Consider the following 26,890-nt stretch of genomic DNA (forward strand, 5'->3'; position numbering starts at 1 on the left):
GCAGTCAGTGCTCTTACCCACTGAGCCATTTCACCAGCCCAAGAAACTTATTTTTTTTTTATGTGTATGGGTGTTTTGCCTGCACATAAGCCTGTGTACCACATGAACACTTGGTGTCTGGTGAGGCCAGAAGAAAATGTTGGATCCTCTGAAACTGGATGATTGTGAACTGCCATGTGGGTGCTGGGAACTGAACCTGGGTCTTCTGGAAGAGCGGCCAGTGCTCTTATCCACTGAGCCATCCCTTCAGGCCCCTGAAACTGAACTTGTAAAGAAGTAGCGTGCTGTGTCACACTAAGTCTGGATGATGACATAAAAAATTATGTTCAATAATATACAAATGACAGACAAGAGAACAAGTTATTTAGTTTTATTAAAAATTTCCAATTTATAACCAAAATATACAACCACTACATTTAAAATCAGTTTTTACACTCACAGTTAAAGTGCTAAGAAAAACATTTACAAAACTGACATCAGTCTACTGTAAACAAAATAAATCTACAACAGCAGAGTGCAGAGCACACCCAGCTACTGTGACAGTACAGCCCATGCTCTCACTGGGTGTGCTCGCCCTACACAGACCCCAACAACAGCAACTTTCCGCTCATCTGGAAATGAACTGCTTTAGCCGATGTATGGAGAAGAAACATGAAGAACTAATGCCACAAGATACAAGTCTCCACCACAAACACTTTCTAACTAGATGTCTGTATGATAAAACAAGGTTAGGTTTAGAATTTAGTCAGTTGAGCAATTTAATTCAGAATAGTGTTTTAAAAACTAAATTGCTAAGTACCAGTTATTTAAAAATAAGTTTCAGAATAATGAAAAGGAGTAGTTTTCCTACCTTCATATTCCTTGAAAAATTGTCAACAGAAAACAGGGAAAGTGTTTTTTGAGCAAGCTTGGACAGTATTCACCTGTGAATTTCCTGTCAATGTTTATGTGTTTGGTTCTCTTTCAGCAAGATAATAAGATTATAGTTACTGGCAATTTATTATGAATTGTCTGAATTTGCTTCTTCCTAGCACTCGAAGTAGGTCATACTTTGGACATACTGATCAGAGCAGCTGGAACAAGCAGGAACTAGAGAGGTTTCAGGCTGAGCATCTGGGAATCAGATCAGCTAAATGAGCGCTCACTGAGGGCATCACCGAGGAAGCAGCGTACCTCGTCTACTGAAATCCAAGTACCTTTGTCTAACACAAGAATGCATCGAAAACTAAGACACCCAGAATAACTCCAAGAGTGTAATGGGTACTGAGTAATGATTTCTAGCAACTGTCTGAATTACTCACAACAATATGGAGCAATTTAGTCTGAGTTTGAAACAAACTAGTTTATACCTTTTTGGACCACAAAACTGGGAATCTCCTGGATAGGAATTTCATATTCTTATTTGTATGTTTATATTGCTATACCTTTGTTCCCATAACCAGAAATCTAAGTATAAAGAAAATGTTTAGATGAAAGCGTACAGAAAATGTGTTGGCTGTGTAACATAGCACTCACTTATTTTGGAGGATAAAACTCTGTAGTTAGCAAAAATGGAGTACCTATCATACTGGGGATTATTCTACCTCTACATGGTATTTATCAACTATTCCCTTGACATTATGACAGTCTGTCAGCTTCTAAAAGCTTGAAAATCAAACACAGACTTAGTGAAGAGCTTATGTAACTTAAGTGTTCTCAAAGGCATTTACTTCAGATTGATAAAATGTCTTTAAAAGCAGGAATTCAGCAACAAGACAGAGCAGTTTTTGAAATGACCTAAGAGTTTATGTAGTCTCGTCTGATAGTCTGAGAAGAGCAGAGGTGAAAAGTTAACATCTCTTCTAAAACACGGTAAGTCGCTAACATGTGGTTACTCCCCCCAAGACAGCAATTTCACATGCTTAGAAGAATATTTTCCAACTATTCAGACTGAGAGAATCTTGAGCTCAACTGTCAGAAGAATCACAGAACAACAGAGAGCTGTTTGCTGAGACAAGAAAGTAAGAGTCAGCTCATAAAATAAATATGGGATTTAGATAGTCTGTATTACAGACAATGAAATTACTATTAATCATAGATACATGTTTAAATAAATACTCCTCCAAACCATCAGATTAAAATATCAAAAAGTATTTTCTTTTCATTTTTGGAGACAGGGTCTTGATATGTAGCTCAGGCTAGCCGTCAATTCCTGGCAATCCTCTGGCTGCAGTTAGCCTTGCCTCCTAAATGCTGGGGTTATAGACATGTGTCTACCATGCTGGGCTTGAAAACAATGCTTCCTAATTTAAATTTAAAGTTTAAAGAATTAGTTTTTGTATGCTGGATTATAGACATGTATCTACCATGCTGGGCTTGAAAACAATGCTTCCTAATTTAAATTTAAATTTTGAAGAATTAGTTTTTGTAATAGTTCCTACAAACAAAATAAGCCAGCATGATGCTTGAAGCTGTCAGTCAACTGTGCTCTGGAAGCTGGAGGGGGGAGAAGGTGAGGTGACAACAGCATACTTTATCATGAAACATAAGTTTAAACTTCAGTGAGAAAGTAAGACTCAAAAAAACCCAAAACCTAGAAACTGAAAATAAAAGCAGAAAAGCTGTTTGAAGTTGGTATTAAAGGACTGGAGATACGGTTCAGTAGCAGAAGGTTTGGATAGTAAAAGAAAGCCCTGGTTCCACCATTAGTCACCAACGGATGGATGAACGGACAGAGACAGACAGACAGACAGACAGACAGACAGACAGATAGACAGACACACACACACACACACACACACACACACACACACACACACAGGAAAGAAAAGAGGGAAGGAAAAATGTAAGCGATGTTAAGCACAGGGGAAGCTCGTGATTGCAACCTTGGCACTCAGAGGCCCATACAGGAAGACTGTAAGCTTCAAGGCTACCCTGGACAACAATACATCAAGTTCAAGGCCTTGATACCTGATAGAAAAGACCAAGGTCTGGTGAGTTGGAGCACCTGCCTAGTATATGCAAGGCTCTGGTAGCAGGCAAGGCCCTACTACTAGGGGAAATAATCAAACAAACAAACAAACATAAAACATGAGAAGCTGGATGGTTCTGGGGAAGTTGGAGTACTATAAAAAGAGAAATGATAAGAAAATTCAGATTTTTTTTCTAATTCATGGCTAAGATATACAAGAAATGACATCCACTGACAGAACTTCCACAGTCTGAACACCTTTCTCCTCCTCCCTCTACTTGTTTTCTGACACAGTCTCACTATGTAGCTCAGGTTGGCCTATAATTATATCCCATGCAGCATGAGATGGCCTTAAATGTCTTAGCCTCTCAAGCGACTGGGATTCCAGTGTGAGTCCCTACACTTAGCTCAAACAAACATTTTCATGCTAGAGAATCCATTTTATGATTTAAACAATTTCACACTTATATTATTTTCAAGGCATATTCATCTCAGCTCAATGTAAAAATCTACTGTGCAGATTTCTTTTAAAAAAATGATTTCATAGTAAATGCTTCTGCTGACAAGATTAGTTCTGGGAAAATGATCTGAGACAGGACTGAAGGAAGAGATATGCCAGCTTCTCAAAACTGAGGGTGGAGGATAGCTAGACAAACAGAAAAATACAAGAAGGATAACTATAAACCACCCCTTTAGGGTTACTTGGTTTTTCTTACAGAACTTCTCATTATCAATCCCCAAATATTCATTAAAACTGGACTTCATATTCAATGTATGCAACAACAAGGACTTGAAGAACCAGAAAACTGAAAATAAATGTGTTGTTTTTAGAGACAATTTTAAAAAAAATGTAACAGTTATGGTTAATGGCAGGATACATTTGAGGAATATGTTGCTAAGCAACTGGGTCATTTTGCAACATCAGAGCATGCACTCACCAATCACATGCCTATGAAATGATATGACCCTATGGGACCACTGCTGTATGGACAGGATGTCTGAAACAGGTCTTAACCTTGTGATCCTCCTGCCTTCGGCTGCCATGTGTTTCCTAACTAAAAATGACTAAAACATCATTATGTAGCATGTGGCCATAGGAATCTCTGAGTGAGAGACTGAGTGTCTAATTTAATTACTGAAAACCAGTGACAGACCTAAGACAAGAAATTAATTGTAGCTAAGGAAATCTAATAGGTGCTGAGGATGAATATATAGTTAGTGGTAGAATGGCTGCCAAGCATATGCAAGACCCTAGGCTTGTTCACCAGAACCAAATGGGCTGTGAGGGGCAACAAAGCCCCTACTTATGTACTTACGACGAGTACGTAACATCATCAGACTTCACACTCAACTGCACACTGTAAGTCGACAGTCCAAAGCATTTAAGACATATGAATGGATGCAGACAGTCAGAGCAAAGAAATCAATCTTCCAACTGGGTGGGCTGGAGGGATGGCTCAGTGGTTAGGAGACCTTTCAGAGGACTGGGGTTAGATTCCCAGCAACCGCATAGTGGCTCACAACCCTCTATAACTTCAGTTTCAGGGGATCCCTCAGTGCCAGGCATTCAAACGGTATACAGACACAGGCAGATCATTCATACACATAAAATTAGAAGACAGCAAGTGAGATTTCCTTGATCCAATTCATGGAAAGCATCATTAATTCACAAGAGAATCTCTGTTTTATTAAAGGATACTTAAAAATTTTTATTACATTTTTTGTGTTTGTGTGTGCATGTGTGCATGTGTGTCTATATGTGGATATACACTACAACCCACATGTGGAGGGCAGAGGACAACTTGTGGGAGTCTGTTGTCTCCACCATATGGGTCTCTAGAATGGAAATCACCACTGTCCGGCTTGGCAGCCAGAGCCTGTACTGCTGAGTCATCCCACTGGCCCTATTGGAGAATTAAGGAAACTTTATGGTAGTATTTTCTGCAAAGTCAGGACAAATTAACAATAACAAGTCACATTTATCTCTAAGAATATTTTATAAGTTTTATTTCCAATGCTGGGACTGAACCCATGGCCCTGTCTATTTCTGAGGTAAATCCTAATCCTGCTAATATTTTAAAATAGGTCATCACTTTTCCATGGCAATCTGCAACTACACATATTCGATGAATTCAAGGAGGCAGTTAAAGAGTTCTATTCCATTTCTTTAAGTTCCTAGAGATTTTATAATCAATCTGGGCAGTAGTCGCGCACACCTTTTGGCCTGTCACTTGGGAGGCAGAGGTAACCAGATCTCTGAGTTCAAGGTCAGTCTGGTCTACAGAGCAAGTTCCAGGACAGCCAGGGCTACACAGAGAAACCCTGCTTGAAAAACCAAACTAGTAATAGCAATAACAACAACAACAATGATAATGATCATGTGAAAGTTGGTAGAACCTGACAGCCTTTTAGTTAGGAAAAGAACCAGTGCTGTCACGATCTGTTCACTCTCCCAATGAGCTACCCTACAGCTCTACAGAATGCATTTGGTATGATGGCTTGACTAAAAAAAAAAATCTAGATTCATAATTAAGAGAACAAATATCATATATATGTCATTTCTTTTACCAACTTATATTGATGTTTAAATTTTTTTCATTAAAAACCATGTCTGGTACTTATAACTTCTTTTACTTTTATTATCCATAATTTTTCTCTTTTAAAAATCACTTAAGTTAGGGCATGGTCGCACATCTGAAATCCCAAGAATGATGAGAGAACCATGAGTTCAAATCCAGCCTGGGCTATATACCTAACTAAGCGTCTGAGATCAGCTGAGCTATTATTCTGTGAGGAGCTGGAAATGGAGCCCAGAGGCAGGGTACTTTTCTAACACTGGCGTCCAATTGCCTCAGCTGAGTAAGCTGATCAAGCAAACAGAGTCTATGGGAGAATACAAGTGCGCTCTCAGCAATGACTGTAATAAAACGGGCTAGGGAGAAACAAATTAGAGTCTGGTGGAATCTGAGACTCCTAATCTAATCCCTGAATTCCTTTCAACTGCAAACAAAAATGCTTTGTCTGAGGTTAACAGAGCTCATTGAAAGGAGAAGCAAAACTAGATATCAGCTTTCCTGACTCAAAAATCCTTGGATATTTTTTAAAATAACCTAATGCATTCTTACTAGTTATTAATTAAAACGTGGCCAAAACAAAGCCATTGAGTTCTAAATTTTAAAAACCAGTTAACATAAAACAAAGAAACATCTACAAGTCTGCAAATTTGAGCAAGCCTGATTATATACCAAAAAGCTTAAAGCCACAATACTACTAATAAAATAATAAATTTACCTGCTTTAGGAAATATAACAAGCTTGAAAAAATTAAAAATACTAATTCAATAGTTAGTGGCAATGAGCAGAATAACAGAACACTGAATATTTATAAATAAAAATTACTTATCTTTAATTATCTTTACCTTAAGATTTGTTAATCTTTATTTTTGAGACAAGGTCTTTCTTTCTACTTTTTTTGTTTGTTTGTTTTGTTTTTTGTTTTTTGAGACTGGGTTTTTCTGTATAGCCCTGGCTGTCCTGGAACTCACTCTGTAGACTAGGCTGGCCTTGAACACTGAAATCCACCTGCTTCTGCCTCACAAATTCTGGGATTAAAGGCGTGCGCCACCACTGCCTGGCTCAAGGTCTTTGTATATAGTCCTAACTGCCCTGGAACTCACTATGTAGATCAGGTTGACCTCACAAGAGATTCTCCTGCCTCAGTCTCCTGAGTGCTAAGATTAAAGATGTTTGTGACTACTTCTGGCAAATTTTAAGCTTTTCAATTATTAGAAAGTAAAAAACATTTTTAACCATGGGAGTGGTGATAATAAAACTAGAGTCAATTATAAACAATTCTACCCCCCCCCCCAATCCATGAAAAGGGCAATTACTGGTGACTATTTAGGTAAAAAGGTAAAGATAAATTATCATTCAACATATCTAAATAGATTGAACTCAATGGATTTTGTACTTGCTCGACCTCTGACCAAAATATTAGAGGAAACTTTAAAATCTTTAAAGCCAGATTTTCTAATTAGGGACAACAGGAATGAATACACATACTTACTAATAATGTGCTGACTATAAGTTAATTAAACATCTATATCTACTAAAGTGGTGGTCTAAACAGACTTTTAATATTGTTTTTTCTCTTCTCAGATTTGGATCTTAAATGATAAGCATTATTCTGTATCAGTATAATTACTAAAGATACATAGGATTAGAATTAAATTAGAGAAAGCAATTGTAGTCTGGTGAATGGGGAAAAATGTTTACTCTTCCTATGCCTCTCTCAATACTCTTGTGACTGAAACAACAAAAAATGAAAAGGGAGAAAAGCAAGGAAGAGATGCACAAATGCCAATGCATTTCCATATACAGCAATCAAATTTGCGTAAATGTATATTCATTATACATAGTTGAATTAAATAAACATTTTTCATATTTTGTATTTGTGTGTGTGTTACAAGTGTGATGTTAGATCCCCAGAGCTGAAGCTACAGGCACTGTGAGAACAAGGGTGCAAGGAACCAAACCTGAGTCCTCGGGAAGAGCAGCAAGTACACTTTATCACTGAACTGTTTCTACAGCCAAGCTTTTCTCATTTTAGCTGATCACAAAAAGGCATAAAAAAAAGCTTAGAAGAATCATGAGTTTACTTATAAGCCTAGGTTCTATAAACCTCCTATCCTTTTGTTTTTTGTGTGAAACTGAAAAGGATTCTTACTTTATACAGATTTTTAACAAATTCACAAATATGTATATGTATATATATATGTACATATAAAAACAATTCGCATGGTCTGAGTGCCATGTACTTAGTTATTTGCTAAACATTTACTGGAAAGCTTACTCTGTACTAAGCCCTGTGCTAATTGTTATTCATCAACTGCTCTCTGAAACAAATTACTATTTTGAGCTTAATACTGCCTTGGATCTTTTGCCTAATTATTGAATAAGACCATATCACTAAAATCAAAGTTCTTTTCAAATCCCTTTTGATAATATATTAACATTTTATAGGGCACTATCATTTTCTTGGTTGTCAATTGAACAAAGAAAACACTAAGTATTAATATATGCCAATCACAACAGAAATTAAAGTAACCTATATGGTAAGAAAACTGTCCAGACTTGTTCAAGACAAGTTCAACAGGTTAAGATTTGGAATCAATTGTTCTGCTGTAGTTCTTCAATGGTCTCTTAAAAAAAAAAAAAAAAAAAAAAGATTCCTAAAACCTGGCACATACTAGCATGATAAAGAGCATGGCCCAAATTGAACAAAAAGTACTGTGCTGAGTACACAGAACAAGTGAACAATGGTACTTGGTGAAGGTGACTGTAAGGCCAACATTATTCATATATGCATCACCACTGGCTGAAGCCAGAGGAGATGCAATGACACACACAAACTCTGGAAGCACAAAGGTGAGACTTTCATGGCAATGTTCACTTCACTGTCTACACTTGGCGCACTTCAAAAGACAACAATTAACACTTGGCAATCGGTAGTGATGCAGATGGTAGCAGACGACATCTTTGAGCTCAAACTGGTACTCCTATCTTAACTTCTATTTTTGTTTGTGGATGTTTGTTTTGGTTTGCTCATGCTGTTCCAGGAGCTTCTCAGACAGAAGCTTCATGAGTTATTGATCTGTTTATAGACAATTTATCAGTTATAAGGGACTTCGGGCCTCTCCAAGGGGTAACCCCAGTTCCAAGGGGAAAGCTGGGAGGACAGAAGAAAGAGAAAACATCTGGGTCCAAATGCTCAAATGTGTCTTATGAAGAATGGGTAACATGACACAAATAAATCATGACTACCAGGAAACTGGCTCTTCTGTCATGTGGGCACTCTTAGTTTTAAAGGGCAACACACGAATTAAACATGTGTCAAGAAATATACTACAGTAGACCTCCAATAAAGCTCTTTAGTCCTCAAGAATCTTAATCCTGCACATTTCACAACACTTCACAGTTTCAAAGAGCTTCCAGACTGTTGTTTTCATTTGATCTCAATTTGACAACTTTTTGAGGTAGGTAGAGGAGATATTCATCTTCTATCTTCATCTTTAAACAAGAAGAACTAGGCTCATGGAGGCTGACTTGTTCAAAGTTGAAAACTAGCATATGGCAAAGCCAGACCTCTCCAGAGTCTATGGGATTTTTTTTTTTTTTTCTGAGTGTGATTCTTGGTTAACCTGCTAAGACTCTTCTGTGGTATTTTTAGAAATACAGGTTTGTGAAATCCTACTGCCTTTGATTTATTAGTAAGACTCTCTAGAGATCAGAGCTGAGAATTCTGCATTTTATAGTGGATTATAACAGAGTAAGAAACAACTGCATATCAGGAAACAATATAAGTGTATCACTGAGTCTGGCTCCATCTTGCCATGGTTGAATGTGATGCCATCAACCCATCCTTACGGGAAAGCAAGCTTAAAAGAATGGCTTCAAGCCTGGCTACGCTAGTAATCACTTGGAAAGCTGTTTGTTTTTAAAGCATCAACTCAAACCTGACAGAAAGATGTTGGCTATTGAGAGTTTCCAGAGTGATTTGTACCCGCAATCAGGGCCGAGGATCACTTATGTTTTCTGAATAACATGTTAGCATTTTCAAGAAGTTTTCTTTCTGATCAATTTCATACAAATAAAGTTCACAGTTCATATCCTAAATCATTTAAGCTTTACAAGATAAAATGTTAAGAGGTTTTTACTTGATACTTTTTTTTAGATTAAATGGTATTCACAGAAAGAGTAACCATGCTCCACTTAGTTAAAATGACTTTCAAGAACCCAGATTGATCACCATTTTGGAGTATATATATTTCAGCTGTAAACCACAGTAATTCAGAAAATAGGAATGTAGGCAAAAGCTGTAGCCAACTGGCTACTGGGGAATTATAGGAGGGCCTGGGTACCAAGGTCTGATGGCTTTGGCAAGATCACATTCTCACTGTAGAAAAATACGACAATGAATACACAGAAAATATTTTGCCATTTGTAATTTGTTTACCACTAAAACCCCTTATAATGTGTGATGCTTATCTTACTGCATGCCTCCACAGAACATATATGAACATGAAATTTTCTACTATTTCCTGGAGAAAATGGCCACAAATTAAAATGTTTCTATCATGCATATGGATATTATAAAAGCATAGCCTATAAAAGTAATATTTACAAAACAAAAACCAATCCAATTACAGGGGAAATGCTCATCTCTGCCTTTACTCCAGTGCTCATCCACAGCCTGCATATCTTGGGGGAAGACTGACAGACTTTGAGAGAACCTCCCACAGGCCAACCAGATCTTCTGTGGCACTGTTATCTTATTAGCTAAAATACCCTTGCTGGCTTATCAAAGTCTTCTATAGTTTAAAAACAGTTCCTTTTTTCACTCTGTGGAAATAAACCTACAAAGTCCTAGTATTCATCTGAGAAGTAAACCTTGCATAGAAATTTTCTTTAATTCTGAAACTTTGTTTTATTAACAGAGCTACCAGAATGTCATTTCACAACTAGTTCATATTATATGAAAATTCACTACAAAGCAGTCACCACACATAGAGGATTTTTCTAGATATAAAATAATCGTGTTTATAAAAATGCTTACCAGACAATCATCTCTTCACAGCCTAGAAATAATTACTTTTGTGATGACATGATTCTTAGTGTTTTGGATATGTTCGCATCCCAAGGTTGATGTGATACAAAGAGCAAAATTCTACTTTCCCAGTGGGCACACTCTGCCCGAGAAAGCAGAGTGACAGCGAGTTAGAGCAGCCAGCCATGCAAAGGCAAAGACTAAAACCTGCTTTTCAACAGCACACATTTCACCTTGGACAAGACTAAGCACTGGTTCCATCCTCCTCAATAACACGGTTCATGCTGGTGCCATGTGTAATGTGAGTCATGGGGTTGTTACTGAGGTCTCGGATGCTGCTGTGTCGGGACTGCTCATTGAGCCGATGAGAACTACTGTGCCTGGAGTGATCCGTCAGCCGTGACATGCTGCCGTGAGGTAGTCTCTCCTCCATTCCTCGGTAACTGCAGGGAGTGTACCTGCACAAGAGAGGTGGTTTGAAGTTGGTAACAGAACACATCAGAAAATAGGACTAATAATTTTCATTAAAATGCCTTAGTAACTGAAGTGCTCAGTAAATCAACAGTGAGAAGGCAATAACTGACATGATTATTTGGAGTAATTCCATTATGCTGTAGAATTATCCAATGTAGCTAACAGAAAGAGATAATCCACTGAGGTCTAGGATGAAGATCCTATTCCCTGCAAGAGGGCAAAAGGTAAGTAAGACTGACCTACTGGAGCTATACTCAGTATGGATACTTTCCTTACTCAAGTATGTTTCAAAAACACTGGGATCAGAGAGATGAGGAAAGGGAGTGAGTCTGCCTTCAGACTCTACAAGCCGAGGTAAAGTCAGCAGCAGTGCAAACGTCAGTTATGCTAAAAGACTTGGGTAGGAAGAAAGAACAAATGAAACCAGAGGAGAAATAAAGGGTGAGCTAAATATCACTGAATGAACTGCCACGCACCGATGACACCTATGCCCATATTGTCTAGTTGAGCTAGTTAACAGCTGAACAATCATCTGTAAATGATCTTAATTATTTTCCTCAGGCTTAAAGCTGTGACCATACTGATTTATAGACGATATATCTATTTGGAAGTTGCATCCTGATACTCCGTAATCAACTCTCTCATCAGCTGATTATGTGTACTCCTAGCTGGGCTTTGCACATATCAGCTGGGCTACACAGCTTACTACAGGTAGTCTTCCTATCTAGAAACACAGCAGTGGCTGTTCAAATTTTCTTTTGTTGAAATCCTGACTCAATGAGCCACATCAGAGGCAAGAATTGAAAAAAACCAATAGCCTAGAAGAGATGGTTCAAAGGTTGAGAACATTTCCACTGGCTGTTCTTCCAGAGGTCCTGAGTTCAATTCCCAGCAACCACATGGTGGCTCACAACCATCTGTAATGGGATCTGGTGCACTCTCTTCTGGCATGCAGGCATACATGCACGCAGAACACGGTATACATCATCATCATCATCATCATCATCATCATCATCATCATCAAACCTCAGACACTGGAATAAAGAATTATTAGTTCTAGGCCAGTCAAGCTTAAGAAAACTAATTACATCTTTTTTACTAATCCACTTAAAAAGCTCATGTGGTATTTATCAATCTTTCTGGCTTAATAGTGAGTTCTTCCAGGATAAGTATGATACTTTATCTTTTTTTTTTTAAGATTTTATGTATATGAGTACACTGTCTCTATCCTCAGACATACCATCAGATTCCATTACAGATGGTTGTGAGTAATCATATGGTTGCTGGGAATTGAACTCAGAACCTCTGGAAGAGCAGTCAGTGCTCTTAATCACTGAGCCATCTCTTCAGTCCCATATTTTATTTTTCAAACTTTAGAATGTTGAGAATTTTTTTCTAAAATACTTTTGTTCATACACATAGTCTTTTGAAAAACATAATTTAGAATAATAAAAGTAAAAGAGAGTCCTGAGTATCCTTGATGAATTGAATGACATGCTCCGTTTGTTTATAGCACAGGGGTAAGAGGCCGCTTAGATAATGTTTTAGGCAATGTTTCTAGAAGTGATCAGGGCCAGGAATGCTTGTTAGGTCTACAACACCAGCACTCAGTGATGAGACAAGAGAACTGAGTACTCAAGGCCAGCCTGAGCAACATATGAGACCCTGTCTCCACACCAAGGGTAACGAATGGATGCAGTACACTTGTACAACGTTGGCCTAGATGTATGTTCATGGGTTTCATCCATATCACTCTAAAAGAAAGACAAAAACAATTCAGAATATAGCAAATGATTTTGGCTTTTGTCTGTCTGTTTTGCTTATAGAGCTGGAGATTGAAGTAAAGCCCAGGAATATTGGGCAAGGGACCCTCCACGGAGTAATGAGCCCCAGGCTTGCTTCCCCTTCCACTTTCTTTCTGAGGCAAGGTCTCTAAGTAATCCCAGCTGTTCTGGAGCTCACCATGTAGACCAGGCTGCCTGTGAATTTGCAGACATCCTCCTGCCTAGGCTTCCCAAGAGCTGGGTTTAAAGATGTGTGCCTCCATGCCCAGCTCATTCCCTTTCTAATAGTCATCAAAATAAATCATTATAAGCAGCTAAAGGACTACTGCTTTAAAAAAGCCATGATTTAAGGTGAATCATTTGTAAAATTAAAAGCTCTGAAAGAAAGATTCATGACCGAGACTGAGGTGGCCATCTGGCTATTGCAGTGCTTGTCAATGGATGTTTTCATTTAATTACAGAGTTTAAAATTGAGAAGTCCTTTGAAAAAAGTCTTAAAAACCTATCCTAGGGACCAGACCTGATGGTTCACACTTGAGTTTCAGCATACAGGAGGAGGCAAAGGCAGGCAGATCTCTACAAGTTCAAGGCCTACCAAGGCTAACAGATGGAGATCCTGTCTCAAGACACACCCCTCCAGCCCACCTACCTCCAATCCTTCTAGTAATTGGCTGTAGCCAAGTTTATTTAACCAATAGTTTTAAATCAAAGACAAGGTTTGCACAACAAAAGCTTGTAAACATAAAAAGTCACTCCTAGGCCTAAGACCTTTGGGTATAAAATTTAGCATTACAATACATAGCAATAGGCCAAACCTTAACAGTACAGTGTGAGCATTCCAGAATCAGTAAAAAATTGATGATTTCCATTTTGATTCTCTTTACTATCTGCTATCATTCATCTAAATAACTAAATCAAACACTGTTCAGTAGTGTTATCCACTCCAATGCTTTCCCTTGCAGGTCACCTATGTACTAATTTAGTCATGTATTCCTAAACTTTTTCCTATTTACTTTCTTTTCTACCCATCCTCTCATCTAACTCCCAATTACATATTCTTTGAAGTGGTGTTTACAGGCAGGTGTATGTAGTACACAGACCAATAATTATCCAAGTAGTGAATCAAAGTGAGTATGGGAATCTGTGACCCATGGTCAGGATAGCTTGAGATAATATGATGGCCAGAAGACAGTACCAACATGTAGTTAAAGCCTGAATGAAACACAAGTCCTCAAGAGGTGGCCTTTTGCATCGATCATGAAAATCCTTGTGCAGACTTTCCCTTTCAATGTCATCCTGAAACTTCTCACACCTGCCTACAGTTCTGGGCAGAGAAGAGAGTCCTATGGATGCGTATTCTCTCACCCAGGTACGGGATGCCTTCAACAGACTGCATCCACATCATTCTGCTTCAGATGCATGCACTCTACCTTTTCTATAAGGTTCTGTGCTCCTAGAATATAGAAATTCAAACTTTTCTATGTATTTATGTACAGAATGCCATACACATAGAAGTATTACTGTGATAATACTTCTCATCTGATACTGTTCATCACTGAAAAGGATAGATCAGGACTTCAGTATCATTGCTAAGAGTTCACGGATGAAGTACATGCCAAAGGATATCATATCCCCTATCTCCTTACCAACATCTTAAATTAAGATTATAAATGGATGGTTTCATTATACTTTCCTTTGTCCCACTATTATGAGACATGGTTCTAAAAGTCAAGTCAGCCTGTATTATTCTAGTACTGTAAGTCCTGTGATATCCTTTCACTGTCAGAGAGAAACAAAACCACGCTCTGGGCAACCCAGACACTGAACCCGGCCTGCCTACTCTTGCTCTGCATGCTGTTCCCTTGTCCTTCATTCCCAGTATCTCCTTTGACCACTATTAAGTAGAAATGCCATTAGTTGTAAAGCTGTTTCTGACTGTCCGTGATGACAGTCACAGAGGTAGATAGTGCTCTTCTCTGAGATCCTAAAGCAGCTTATACATTATTTGTGCCCATATGTGTGCACGTGTGCACACGCTCTCGCTCTCTCTCTCTCTCTCTCTCTCTCTCTTTCTCTTCAGGTTTTCCATAAGACAGAGGAGTTGTTTTTCAGTATCTAGCTTAAAATGAGTGAAATAAAACTCATATGGCTAAATAAAACCTCACTGTGCATATGCACAACATCTTGTTTATTCATTCATCTGAAAATATAAGCTGATGCTATAAGTTGACTATTCTGAACAGTGGTGCAACAGGCATGGGTAGAGGGTTGTCTGCATCATGCTGACAGATTCCTTTGGGTATCTTCTCAGGAGTCTTATAGGTAAGTCATAAAGCAGTTCTATTTTTAGTGTTCTGAGGGACCTCCATAATGATGTCCACAGGGGCTGGATAATTTAAATCCTCCCCAGCAATGTTCCTCTTATCTCTTCTCCATCCTTCCAACATTTATGTTAGTTTTCTTAAAAATATCTCTTTCAAGTCAGCTAGCTCTTCCCCCTGCTTCTCTACTCTCTGATAAACTCTTATCTCTCTCAAATGACTTAATGCGCCACCTTCTAAACAGTTCCTAGCTCTGGTATCCCAAGCCAAATTTAATGAGAAATCCACAGCCAGGCTTCTCTCAAGCTTTCTCTGTTAAGCACCTTCTGAAATGCTCTCCATGATACCAGAAAGAATCACTCCTAGTGCCTGCTTCCACTGCTCCTAATAAACAAGGGCTGGATCCTGGGATGCTGAAATGTAGCATGCTCAAAGCCCTGGGTTTAAACCTAAATACCCCCACCAAATAGCAGGGGCTGACAGTTTAATGGCTACACATGCTACATCCTGGTTTTATAAATAAGGAAACTGACTGTATATTGCCACAGCAGGACTGAGCAGTGGTTGTAACTTTAACTAGAAAGCCTAAAGTATTTACTATATGGCTGCTAAACACTTTTGCAGCCCTAGGATATATTTTAGTTCATATACTTATTAACATTAATAACTGAACTGTGGTCAAACACTGAGACAGGCTCTGTTTTTAGTGACTAGGCACTTTATCTCATTGAACTTTTGTGACATTACTAAACGGTGGCTACTACTACTATTTCTCCTCTATAGCTAAGGAAACTAAGCTTTACATTCTAGATATTTTTTTTTCAAGATTTACTTTTGTTCTTTCTAATTATGTATAAGTGAGTGCATGTCTGCATGAGAGTACATGCACATGTGTGCAGGTTGCTATAAAGGCCAGAGATGTTAGATCCTCTGGAACCAGACTTGCAGATGGTCTTCAGTCACTAGATGTGGGTGCTGGGGACTGAACTCAGGCCCTATGGAAGAACAGCAAGTAATTTCAATCGCTAAACCATCTCTACAGCTCCCCAGATCCATACTCTTAACCATAATACAGAATACACCTCCTTTCTAGATTGGACACCTATGAAGTGCAAAGCTCATGGCACATAATCTCTCTATTCCCAGAGGCTCACACAGCACCAGTATAGGAAATGTTGGCTAAATTAATTAATTAATTAGTTTTCTTCCTCTTCCTCCCCCCTTCCTCTTTGTTTTTGTTTGTTTGTTTGGTTTGGTTTTTGTTTCTCTTTGTAGTCATGGCCATCCTGGAACTCTGTAGGCCAGGCTGGCCTCGAACTCAAGAGAGATCCACTTACCTCTGCCTCTCAATAACTGAGATTAAAGATGTGCACCGCTACCACTCAATTAAATGCATCTTTCTAAATTGAGCAGTCTGCCTTCTCTTATCTCCCTCCACTCAGTGCCCTATTTCATACTGCTTTTGCATCGGGTCTAAACCCTAAAGTCCTTTGGCTTTAAATCTCATAATCTGGAACAACTAAACCCAAGTTTAAAAAGCTTAATAATGTTCCACTTCTGCTTCAGAATTGGCTCCTGTCTCATAATCTGTGTGTTTCTAACTGAATACATAAACTAGGTTGCTCCCAGAACTTACCTGCCATCACGTGACCTGTGGAGGCTGCCATGGTAGCTGCTCACTTTGCTGTGGACACTCCCTGCTTTGCTTCTTTGATCATCTACCATGGCCAGCTGAGTTGAAGAAGCATGTGTGGATGTCCCTTGAGTGGAAGTTCCTCTTGATTTTCTTATAATTGGAGTATTTGGGTCCCTCAGGAGTGACTGAGCAAAGTCAGGTTCCTGGAGCACCTGCCGGCTCTCATTCACTATCCTAGATGAGACAACAGGAGGGTTAAGATACAAACTAACATTCCTATAGACCAACAAACAATACTGCTATTTCTACTAGTTGATACTAGTCTTGAAGTTAACTGCTCCTCAAATTAAGTCTTTGGGACCAATCTGAGTAACAATTTTGGCAGAGGATAGAATATAACAAAAATCCCTGCCAAAAACTAGGCTTGATGCCAGTAATCCTAGCATCTGGGATGATGAGATAGAAGGATCAGGAGTTCAAGGTCATTTTTACACCCCTAAATCAGCAGCTGCAAATCTGTGAGCACAGTCTCAGCAAAAGTCACTATCCTGGTCTTTCCTTTGTTTTATCTATGAAAAGAAGGCTGGTAAGTCCACTGTTTGTAAAGGGCCTTTCAGCTAAAGACACTTGTGATCCTTCAGGTCCCAAAATATTTTTAAAAATAATTATAAGATAGAAAATAGTGGGGTTTTGTTTGTTTGTTTTTTTGGTTTTTTGTTTTTGTGATGCCTCATCATAACTTGGTAAAATTTTAACTTGCAAGAGCATTTTTAAGACTCCATCTTGATTCTGTGGCAGGAACACCTGCCTAGTACTAGAACAGTCATGAGTGGTCAACCTTAGAACAAAGTAATATGAAAAACTAAATTAAGCAAATATTCAATGAAGTCCTAAACAATTTAAAGGGACAAATTACAGAGGTAAAAGTTTTTAAAAGTGGCCAAGCAGTGGTGGCTCACGCCTTTAATGTCAGTGCTCAGGAGGTAGAGGCAGGCTGATCTCTGAGCTCAAGTACAGCCTGGTCTACAGAATGAGTTCCAGGACAGCCAGGGCTACACAGAGAAACCCTATCTCAAAAGAAACAAAGAAGGTTTTAAAATGCTATGAAAGGGTGGAGAGTAGATAGATGTGCATGATGTTGAACAAAGCAATAACTAAATTAACAAAAATCAAACTAAATCATTGTAACGTGTCTGTGAGACTCAGCTAAAGTTAAAATTAAATGGCTTAATTTAAAAAACAACACCAACATTTAAGGAGTGAATCTTATACTGAAAAAATATGTGTAAGTTCTCAAATCAGCAGCACTGCTACTGTTGCTGCTGTTTCCAGTATTGGTTTGAAAGGCTAGAGACTGGTATCTGAGGAGTATTTTACATAGATTCTTTAGTCCACTTAACGTTATTCTTGATATTCAAAATTATAACAGGACACCAATAGATGAGGAATCAGTTCTTACAGAGAGAAAACATGTCAACTCCAAAAGCAGCAAAATATTTAATGAAACACCAACAACCACTAGAAATATCTTTATTTATTTGATTTTTTTTTTTTTTTGAAAGAGGGTTTCTGGCTCCTGGAACTCACTCTGTAGACCTGGCTGACCTCAAACTTGGAGATCCACCTGACTCTGCCTCCCAGGTGCTGGGATTAAAGGTATGTGCACCACTGCCCGGCTAACTACAAATCCTTTCATTAAAATCAGGAATATAATACTATCTACTATGATCACTCTTAACTAATCTTTCAATAGCTTCAGACTACAATTAGATGAAAGAAAGAAAGATAGTTTCAGGACAGCCAAGGCTATACAAAGAAACCTTGTCTCAAAACAAAATAAAGGGAAAAAAAAAACCCAACCAATCAAACAAACAACAAAAAACCAAGGTCTAAAATTTGAACATGAACTGAATTAGAATGGCATGTTAGTCTATCTCTTCACATGTCTGACAGACGTGGAAGAGCAATGGGAACTCTGACAGAAGTTGAAGTTCCCCTTACACTGAACAGCGTGACATGGCAAGCATTTATGCTGCTCTTGGCTTTCTCATCTGAAAAAAGATGAGAATACTCACCAGCCTTCACAGGAAGTTAGGAAGGCCAGGCAAATATGAAGAGAAAAAGCATCCACTTGTTTCTAGTTTTAAGAAAATTATCCTTTGACTGCTCCACAATTCCAATCTAAAGGACTGGAATACTGAAGCACTTCCATGCTTCTACTCAACCATCTTCTCAAAACGAGATTTTCAGTTTTGATTTTTTAAAGATGGAATCTTCCTATGTTGCCCAGTCTAACCTGGAACTCTTAATCCTTCTGCCTTAGTCTAATCAATAACAAGGATTGCAGGCATGAGCCACTGTGCCCAGCTAGTTGTTTTAAATTATGCTATTGTGCCAACGTTACTAGTCACTGCCGATAAAGTTACAATCTCCTGAGAATACTTCTCAAGTTCAGAGAGATCGTGTGCACAAGTGCGCGCGCGCACACATACACACACACAGAGGAGCTGTATTAATACTGTGAGAACTCATTAACTTACTCTTTTTTCCTACGCCCATGGAAAAAACTGGCCCATTCAAAGCATGTCTTTTTGCTTCCAACCCAAAAAATAGAGGGAATCCCAACTATGAGAGCCATGAGATACTTCATCAGAAAGAGAATCAGGTCTGGACGACTCATTTGAGTAACCTGCAGGGAGGTAAAGAAAATCATCTTAAATATGTGTATCTATTAAAGGCAATTATAGAAATTATAAACATAAAATACAACCATGAAATTAAGTTACAAATATAGAATTTTCACTTATAAAGTTCTAAAAATAATTTTCTTGGATCCTCGAAAGAACAGCAAGTACTCTTAACTGAGCCATCTCTCTAACCCTAAATCTTACATTCTTGACTAGTTTTCTGTCTCCCTTTCAGTTTTTCAGAGATACATTAGACACTCTCAGGACTGTGAAACTGCCTATTCTTATCCTGTCAACTGTTATTTTGTATTCTGCTGGTAAGGGAGGATGCACTACTACCATTTGTCTTACTTTGCTAATGCTCTTTCATTTACCATTTTAAAGTCTAACTTTAACACTATCCATCACTAGCTATTTTCTTATATCAACATGTTTTCAAGGATTCCCAACCCCTCTTGACAGACTTCTGTCCCCTGCCCCCAAGTCCTATGTTTGGGCTAGCTGTGTCTTTTAAAAGCAATACTAAAATGTAAAGACAGATGTTCCCTTGCCCTCCAAACATTTTACACCCAGGGCCTTAAGCAGTGCTCAACACATGCCTGATACTCAATAAATCATATGTATTTTTGACAGAGTTTCATTGCGTATCCCTGTAAGTATGCAGAACTTTATACTTGGACCAGGCTGGCCGCAAACCCACAGAGATCCACCTGCCTCTTGAGGGCTTGGGATTAAGGGAATGAGGTATCATACCTGGCTACTTATGCTTGGTTTTATTTGGAAGAAATTAATCTGCCACCATCCCCTTCACAAGATAGCACTCTCTTTGTAGCTATCTTTTGCATATTTTTTGAAGTTTTCAGACTAACTTTCACAAAAATATTTTATCATCGCTAAATGTGCCCCAAACTACAGATTTTTCCTTTTGGGTTCTCTTCCTTTCCCGCTGACATAATGCCTTTGGATGCCTTCTTGGGTACAGTATGCCAAACTTTTGTCTAAAAGCAGCTCTTCCCTTAACCTTGAATGGACACTTGGACAGAGAGTTAACATCTGTTAGCATCTTAAAGTCCATTGTGTACACTTCTCATTGCTGCTGGAGAAGCCCCTTCCTTCCTCTAGAGACTTCTGGCCTCTGGTCATCTTTAACTTTGCACTCAATACTCCTCCTGTAGTTGATTTTTACTTATCACTAGTATTCTGATTGTTGTTTCAACCAGTTTTTTGTTTTTGTTGTTTTCTTTGAGACAGAGCTTCTCGGTGAAGCCCTGTCTGTCCTGGAACTCACTCTATAGCCCATACTGGCCTTGAACTTAGACATCTACCTATTTATTTCTGCCTCCCAAGTGCTGGGATCAAAGGTGTGCACCCCCACAGCCTGGCTTTAACCACATCAGTAATTCTGCGAAGTTGGAAGCCATTCTTAGCCTTAGGCCATCACTTAGTCACTCTCACAGCCACCTCCCAATCTTTCCTAATGTCCAACTGTTATCTTTACACAGTTTTGAAGACTTTTCTCTATTCTGTACTCACTGCAAACTCTTCAGAATCATTTCTTACTTGAATTATTAATTCTCTCTTCATCCACGTTGACTTTAGGCTTTACTGTCATCTGCTGATTAAACTCTGTAACTTTGTATTTCACGTCTATTATGCTTAATCAGTTCTTGATATTGAACTGTGTATCCTGATTACTATCATTTTTCTAAACATTGTTTTACTTATATTTTGAAGACTCTTAAACATACTTATTTTTAAGTAGCTAACAGGACCTGTTAAAATCAGCCTGTCAGCATTTATGTTACCTGGGAAGACCTCCGTGTTTTGATGGTTAAGACTGTTGGATGTTTTTCTAGGTTTCCACCTGGTCCCACCCAGCCCCCTGCCAGGTAACAGCAACACTACCTCCTAAAATCTGCCTACTCAGCCCCACTAAGATCACTGCTCAGGAGATGAACATTCTTTAAAATATTTTCTACATAGCCCCTATTAAGATCTCTATACTCATCCCAAGAGTGCCTCCAGTCTTGCCTTCTCTCTTATCCTCCTGTCATCCTTTCTTTGAGGCAGGTATTCTACAATTTTACTTGGCAAATCTGGAACAAGATCCTTTTTTCCATATGAGTTCCTCAGGTTCATGCAGAGTCAATCACCTTTGTAGAAGTCTATTAATCAAAACCAAGTCAAAGACTATTTAATTCAAAGCAAAGGCTTTGATGAGCACAAGAGGTATGCTTCACTGACTGCAGACAGGGTCTGGGGGTAGACATCTCTGAAAATTAGCAAACATAGGACCAAAGTATCTAGAAATCATATAGAATGTAAGTCATAGTTATACTGACGAAGAGAAACTTTTCCTCTGAGCACAGTTTACAGTTTGTTGTTTTTAAATTTTGGGGCTTTGTTTTTTAGACAAAGTCTTGCTATGTAGCCCTGTCTGGCCTTGAATTAAGTGAGATCTGCCCAATTTTGCCTCCAAAGAACTAGAATTAAAATAATGTGTCGTTATGCCTGGGTCAATATTTTTAATTTTTTTTTTTTTTTTTTTTTTTTTTTTTTTTTTTTTTTTTTTTTTTTTTTTTTTTTTTTTTTTTTTTGGTTTTTTGAGACAGGGTTTCTCTGTGTAGCCCTGGCTGTCCTGGTACTCACTCTGTAGACCAGGCTGGCCTCGAACTCAGAAATCCGCCTGCCTCTGCCTCCCAAATGCTGGGATTAAAGGCGTGTGCCACCACCACTCAGCTAGTATTTTTAAATTTTTAAGTGTAAAATTGTTACTTGTATATTTAAAATTGACAAAGTATTTAATCAGAAAAAAACTTTTAAAATGTTCTAATGAAATGCTAAAAATTCATAAAATAAAATATACATTTGGTCATGGCACACATCAATATATATTCTATAATAATTACATTGATAGGTAGTCTGTAGTATATAGTTTATATCATAAAAATTTTAAAGATATAAAGATACAAAAACAATCAACTAGATAGAAAATAAGTTTTGTAAATGAACCAGTACCTGAAATTTACAGAATGCATTTATACACATACCAGATTTACACATATCTCCCTATATAATCTAATATTCATTCTCTGATAAGGTACAGTATTTGTATTTCTAAGGATCTTATTCTGGTCTAGCCTGTCCAGCTTATTGTGTAGCCCAGGCTGGCCTTTCAATTGCAGTCTTGTTAGTCTCCCAGGTGCTCAGATTAAAGGCCTGAGCCATCAACTTTTCATTTTTCTTGTTTGCTTGTTTGTTTTGAGAGTTTCTCGGTGTGGCCCTGGATGTCCCCAAACTCAGAGATCTACCCGCCTCTGCTGGGATTCAAGGTATATGTCACCATGCCCAGCTTCAACATACATTTTAAAAAATATCCACTTGTTTTATGTGTACAGGTGTACGCCATTCACATGCTTGGTTCCTACATATCTAGAGCGTCCCTTGTTGAGACTCTCTTCCCGGGTAGTTTCTGAAGAGACTGCATCATGCTGACATTCAAAACAGACAATCACAGAACCCTAATGACTCAATTCATCTGATGTATTTCTTTGGCTTGTCATCTAGGAAACTAAGGAGAATTCCAGACAAAGATGACATCAGCATCTATCTTGACTACTACTTTTTTCTTTTTGTACAATAGCCTGGCTAGCTACAAACAAACTATATGCATTATCTTCTAAACACTGTCTCCACAATCCCTCTAATTTTAGCCAATAGTACTGCTTTATTTAAGTATCATATGAAAAACATTCACCTATATCTTGGTTTTCCTATTTAAATTCATAACCATAACAAAGCCCCGAGGTTCAAATTCTGTTGAAGTAAATGGAAAAAAAATTACTCATATTAAGGAGAGAAAGACTTGAATAAAAAGGAAACCGCCTAAGGTATAATCACATTACTTGGTGGCCTACACTGTTAAGGCTTTGGCTTTGAATCAGCTCTTTGAATTTAGCTCTTTTTCCTTACCAAGAAAAATCTCTGTTTTTCTAATGGAGGTACATACTGTGCTGAATTAGCTTTCATTTTTTTAAAAATAAGTTAATCACAAAACAATGACATATCAAGCCTATAACCATGTAAAGTCATATGAAAATAAACTGTTAGTCAGGTTTAGGCAGACTGTCATGCAAGTAACATGGGGTGGGGAGGATTTCTTTGTCGTTTTCTTGGAAGCTGAGGATAGAACCCAGGGCCTTCTGCATGTTCAGAAAAATGCTCTACTACTGGGCCACACCCATAGCCACCAGTTCTTGAACAGAAGCTTCCAGTTACAACTTTTATATACTTCTTACTACATTATGCTGCTTTATCGGCCCTTACTTTTATTACACTTTGCCCTATTGACATAAAAGCCTACTATAGTGCTATAGTAATTAAGAGAATGTAGCACAGAGAGACGGTCAGGCCATGGAACAGAGGGGTAGCAAATTTTGCTGTGAATTCCTCACGTCTGACAAAGGAAGCAATTCAGAGCAGGGGAGCAGGGGTGTAGTCAGGAAATGCTAACTGCTACCTGCACGCCAGGCACAGCTTATAAACTGTAATTTGTTCCTTTCAGGAAAGCAATGGCTTTAAATTAAAGCAGCACAAGGCTGGGCAAGTAAAGAGCTGTTAGCAGCTCACTCTTCCATAATTTCTCCTCTTCTCTAAATCTTTATGCTCCCATCCTTAGACCATCAATTTATTTGTGCCACTGTGGAAAATGTATAATAAAGTAGAATTTCAACCACCAGATTTTCCTTCAATCACTGAAAGGAAGGAAATCAATATAAATTCACTTTTCAAACATTTTATAAATAATCTTTGAATTTCTAAACAAGAGACTGCCATCTTAAAATAATTACTTCATACAAAATAACAACAGCCAATGAGGCCAATTGTAGTGAAGTTCTATACCTTGGGTTCTAGTAACTTTATAATGACTATTCACTGTCAACCTTTAAGTAAATAAAAAGTGAAAGTTAATGACTAAAGAACAAATCTGCATCTTATTATTCAAGGGCCCAACTTCTCAGGTAAGAGGTCAGAAGGCAAAGAGACAAAGGAGAGCAGAACTTGCTAGTTGATGCTCAGACATTGCCTCCTGTTAGTTAGCTAACCCCATAGAAACTGCCAAAAGCCAAATTTACCTAAGAGCTCAAAATGAGAACAAAAACAATAGTTATCTCAATTCTATCATCCATTGCCTTGCTGGCATTATGAAGAGGTTATATTTGATTAAGCAAAGGGCAACATCCTGAACTTGCATCTAGTTCTACATGACCGGTGTTGACCATCACTGATGTTACTGTCTCTCACAGCAAAGAATGGCTAGAAAGTAGAAAAACAACACTGTCCACACAGATCACGCAACAACAGACGCAGTACGTGGAAAACAATTAAACCTCTACAGAACTATCTTAATCTTGGTGAGCATAAGGATGACATCCCTCATGCATAGTGCAGTGATCATGCTCACACAGGCAGAGTGTAATTTCTCTCTCAGATTAAGAAAAGAACTACTTTTTTCTTCCTAAAGCAAATCACACAAAAAGTAATTTTGCAAGATTTTGTCTTTTTCAAATGTAGACTAAAAGAGAATCAGAATGGGAGAATTAGTTTGTTTTTACAGAACAATAAACAAAAAAGGGCTCTTCCTTGGCAAACACTGTGATAAATCCATTAACATCCTCCTCAGCTTTGTGTACAATGGCAAGGACGGAGCAGGCTTATAAATCAGATCTTAAGGGGCTGGTGAGATGGCTTAGCCGGTAAGAGCACTGACTGCTCTTCCGAAGGTCGTGAGTTCAAATCCCAGCAACCACATGGTGGCTCACAACCACCCGTAATGAGATCTGACACCCTCTTCTGGTGCATCTGAAGACAGCTACAGTGTACTTAATTATAATAATAAATAAATCTTTGGGCCAGAGTGAGCAGGGACTGAGCGAGCGGGGCCCACCGGAGCGAGCAGAGATCCTAAAAAAATCAATTCCCAACATTCCTCAAACTGGGCTGGAGAGATGGCTCAGCAGTTAGGAACACTGACTGCTCTTCCAAAGGTCATGAGTTCAATTCCCAGCAACCACATGGTGGCTCACAACCATCTGTAATGAGATCTGATGCCCTGTTCTGGGGTGTCAGAAGACAGCTACAGTGTACTTACACATAAAAAACAAAACAAAACAAACAAAAAAAAATTAAAAATTTCCTCAAACTGTTCACAATTTCATGATTTAAAAACGAACATCCCTATCTTCTGGGAGCTTAACCTGGGTCCTCGACTGAACCATTTCTCCAGCCCCTTAAATGCCGCATTTGATTTTAAGTTGGGGTAAACACTTGTCTGTAAATCTAAACTTCTAAACTTCAGGATCTGACATAAGGTTTTCTTACTCAGAGTCATTTTAATCTAGCTATAAAGATCTAGGAAGATAAATACAATCTTAGAACACTTAACAAACTTTGTATTTTTGCTGCAAAAACTTTAAACTTTTTTTTTTTAACTTTAAGCTGTTTTTATTAGGTATTTTCAGGTCTGTTTGTTGTTATTCACATTTTTTTCTGGTGCATGTTAAAAAGTATTTTGTGTTGTGTGTGTGTGTGTGTTTGAGACAAGGTTCTCTGTGTAGCTTTAGCTGTCCTACTCTGTAGACCAGGCTGGCCTTCAACTCAGAGATCCACCTGCCTCTGCCTCCCAAGTGCTGGGATTAAAGGCGTACACCACCACTGCCTGACCAAAAGGCTCATTTTCTAAGGAACTAAAGACAGGAAGAATTCACACATTATTCTGCTTTAGTTTGGGCGTTACCTGACTCACAGTCACTTCCCTCCACTGGCCTATAAGCTCCTTAAAGACAGTGGCTGTATCTTAATCACTCCTACATTCCACAGCAACCAGCAACATGCCAGAAGAGTAGAAATATATTAATTTTGAATTAGTGAGCTTTTTAAAAGGGAAAAAATAAGTTGTAGTTTATGGTTCATTTAATTTTACATATGAGAAGAACTTTAGACATCTTGTAAGATTTCAGAGCTCAGGCTGGGATGTGGCTCATTTTGGTAGAGCACTTACCCAGCATGCAGCATCTAGGCTTGAACCCCAGAAGCATATAAACTGGGTGTGGTAACATACATCTTAATATTAGCACTTGGGAGGCCGAGACAGGACCGTCATAAGTTTAAGATCTCCACTACTTAGTATATTTGAGGCCAGTTTGGGCTCCATGAGATATTGTCTCAAGCAAACAAACAAACAAACAAGCAAGCAAATTAGAGCTAAAGAAATGATAAACAAGTGACTGACCTAAAGACACAGCTTCTGAGTGATACAGTCAAAAGTAGAAAAATGCCCTCCAAATACATAGAAAAAAGCATAAAATATTAAAACTGCAAGCTCTGAAATTAGGCAGTTCACATCTAAATTCTGTCACTTACTGTATGACTTT

General features: G+C 38.3%; 1 protein-coding gene across 3 annotated transcripts in view; it reads right to left on the reverse strand.

Moving 5' to 3' along the window:
- Positions 1–353: 353 nt before the first annotated feature.
- Positions 354–26,890, reverse strand: part of Fzd3 (frizzled class receptor 3) — a 64,815-nt gene continuing 38,278 nt past the window's right edge. For all 3 annotated transcript variants that reach the window (XM_031363062.1, XM_031363063.1, XM_031363064.1), the window contains 3 exons: positions 19,311–19,459; positions 16,771–17,004; positions 354–11,013 (listed from right to left, as the gene is read on the reverse strand). In XM_031363062.1, the coding sequence (XP_031218922.1) occupies positions 10,800–11,013; positions 16,771–17,004; positions 19,311–19,459 (597 nt within the window). In that variant the 3' untranslated portion in view covers positions 354–10,799. The remainder of the gene's footprint in view (positions 11,014–16,770; positions 17,005–19,310; positions 19,460–26,890) is intronic.

This window comes from Mastomys coucha, unplaced genomic scaffold, assembly GCF_008632895.1.
Source record: "Mastomys coucha isolate ucsf_1 unplaced genomic scaffold, UCSF_Mcou_1 pScaffold9, whole genome shotgun sequence".
NCBI classification, from domain to species: Eukaryota; Metazoa; Chordata; class Mammalia; order Rodentia; family Muridae; genus Mastomys; species Mastomys coucha.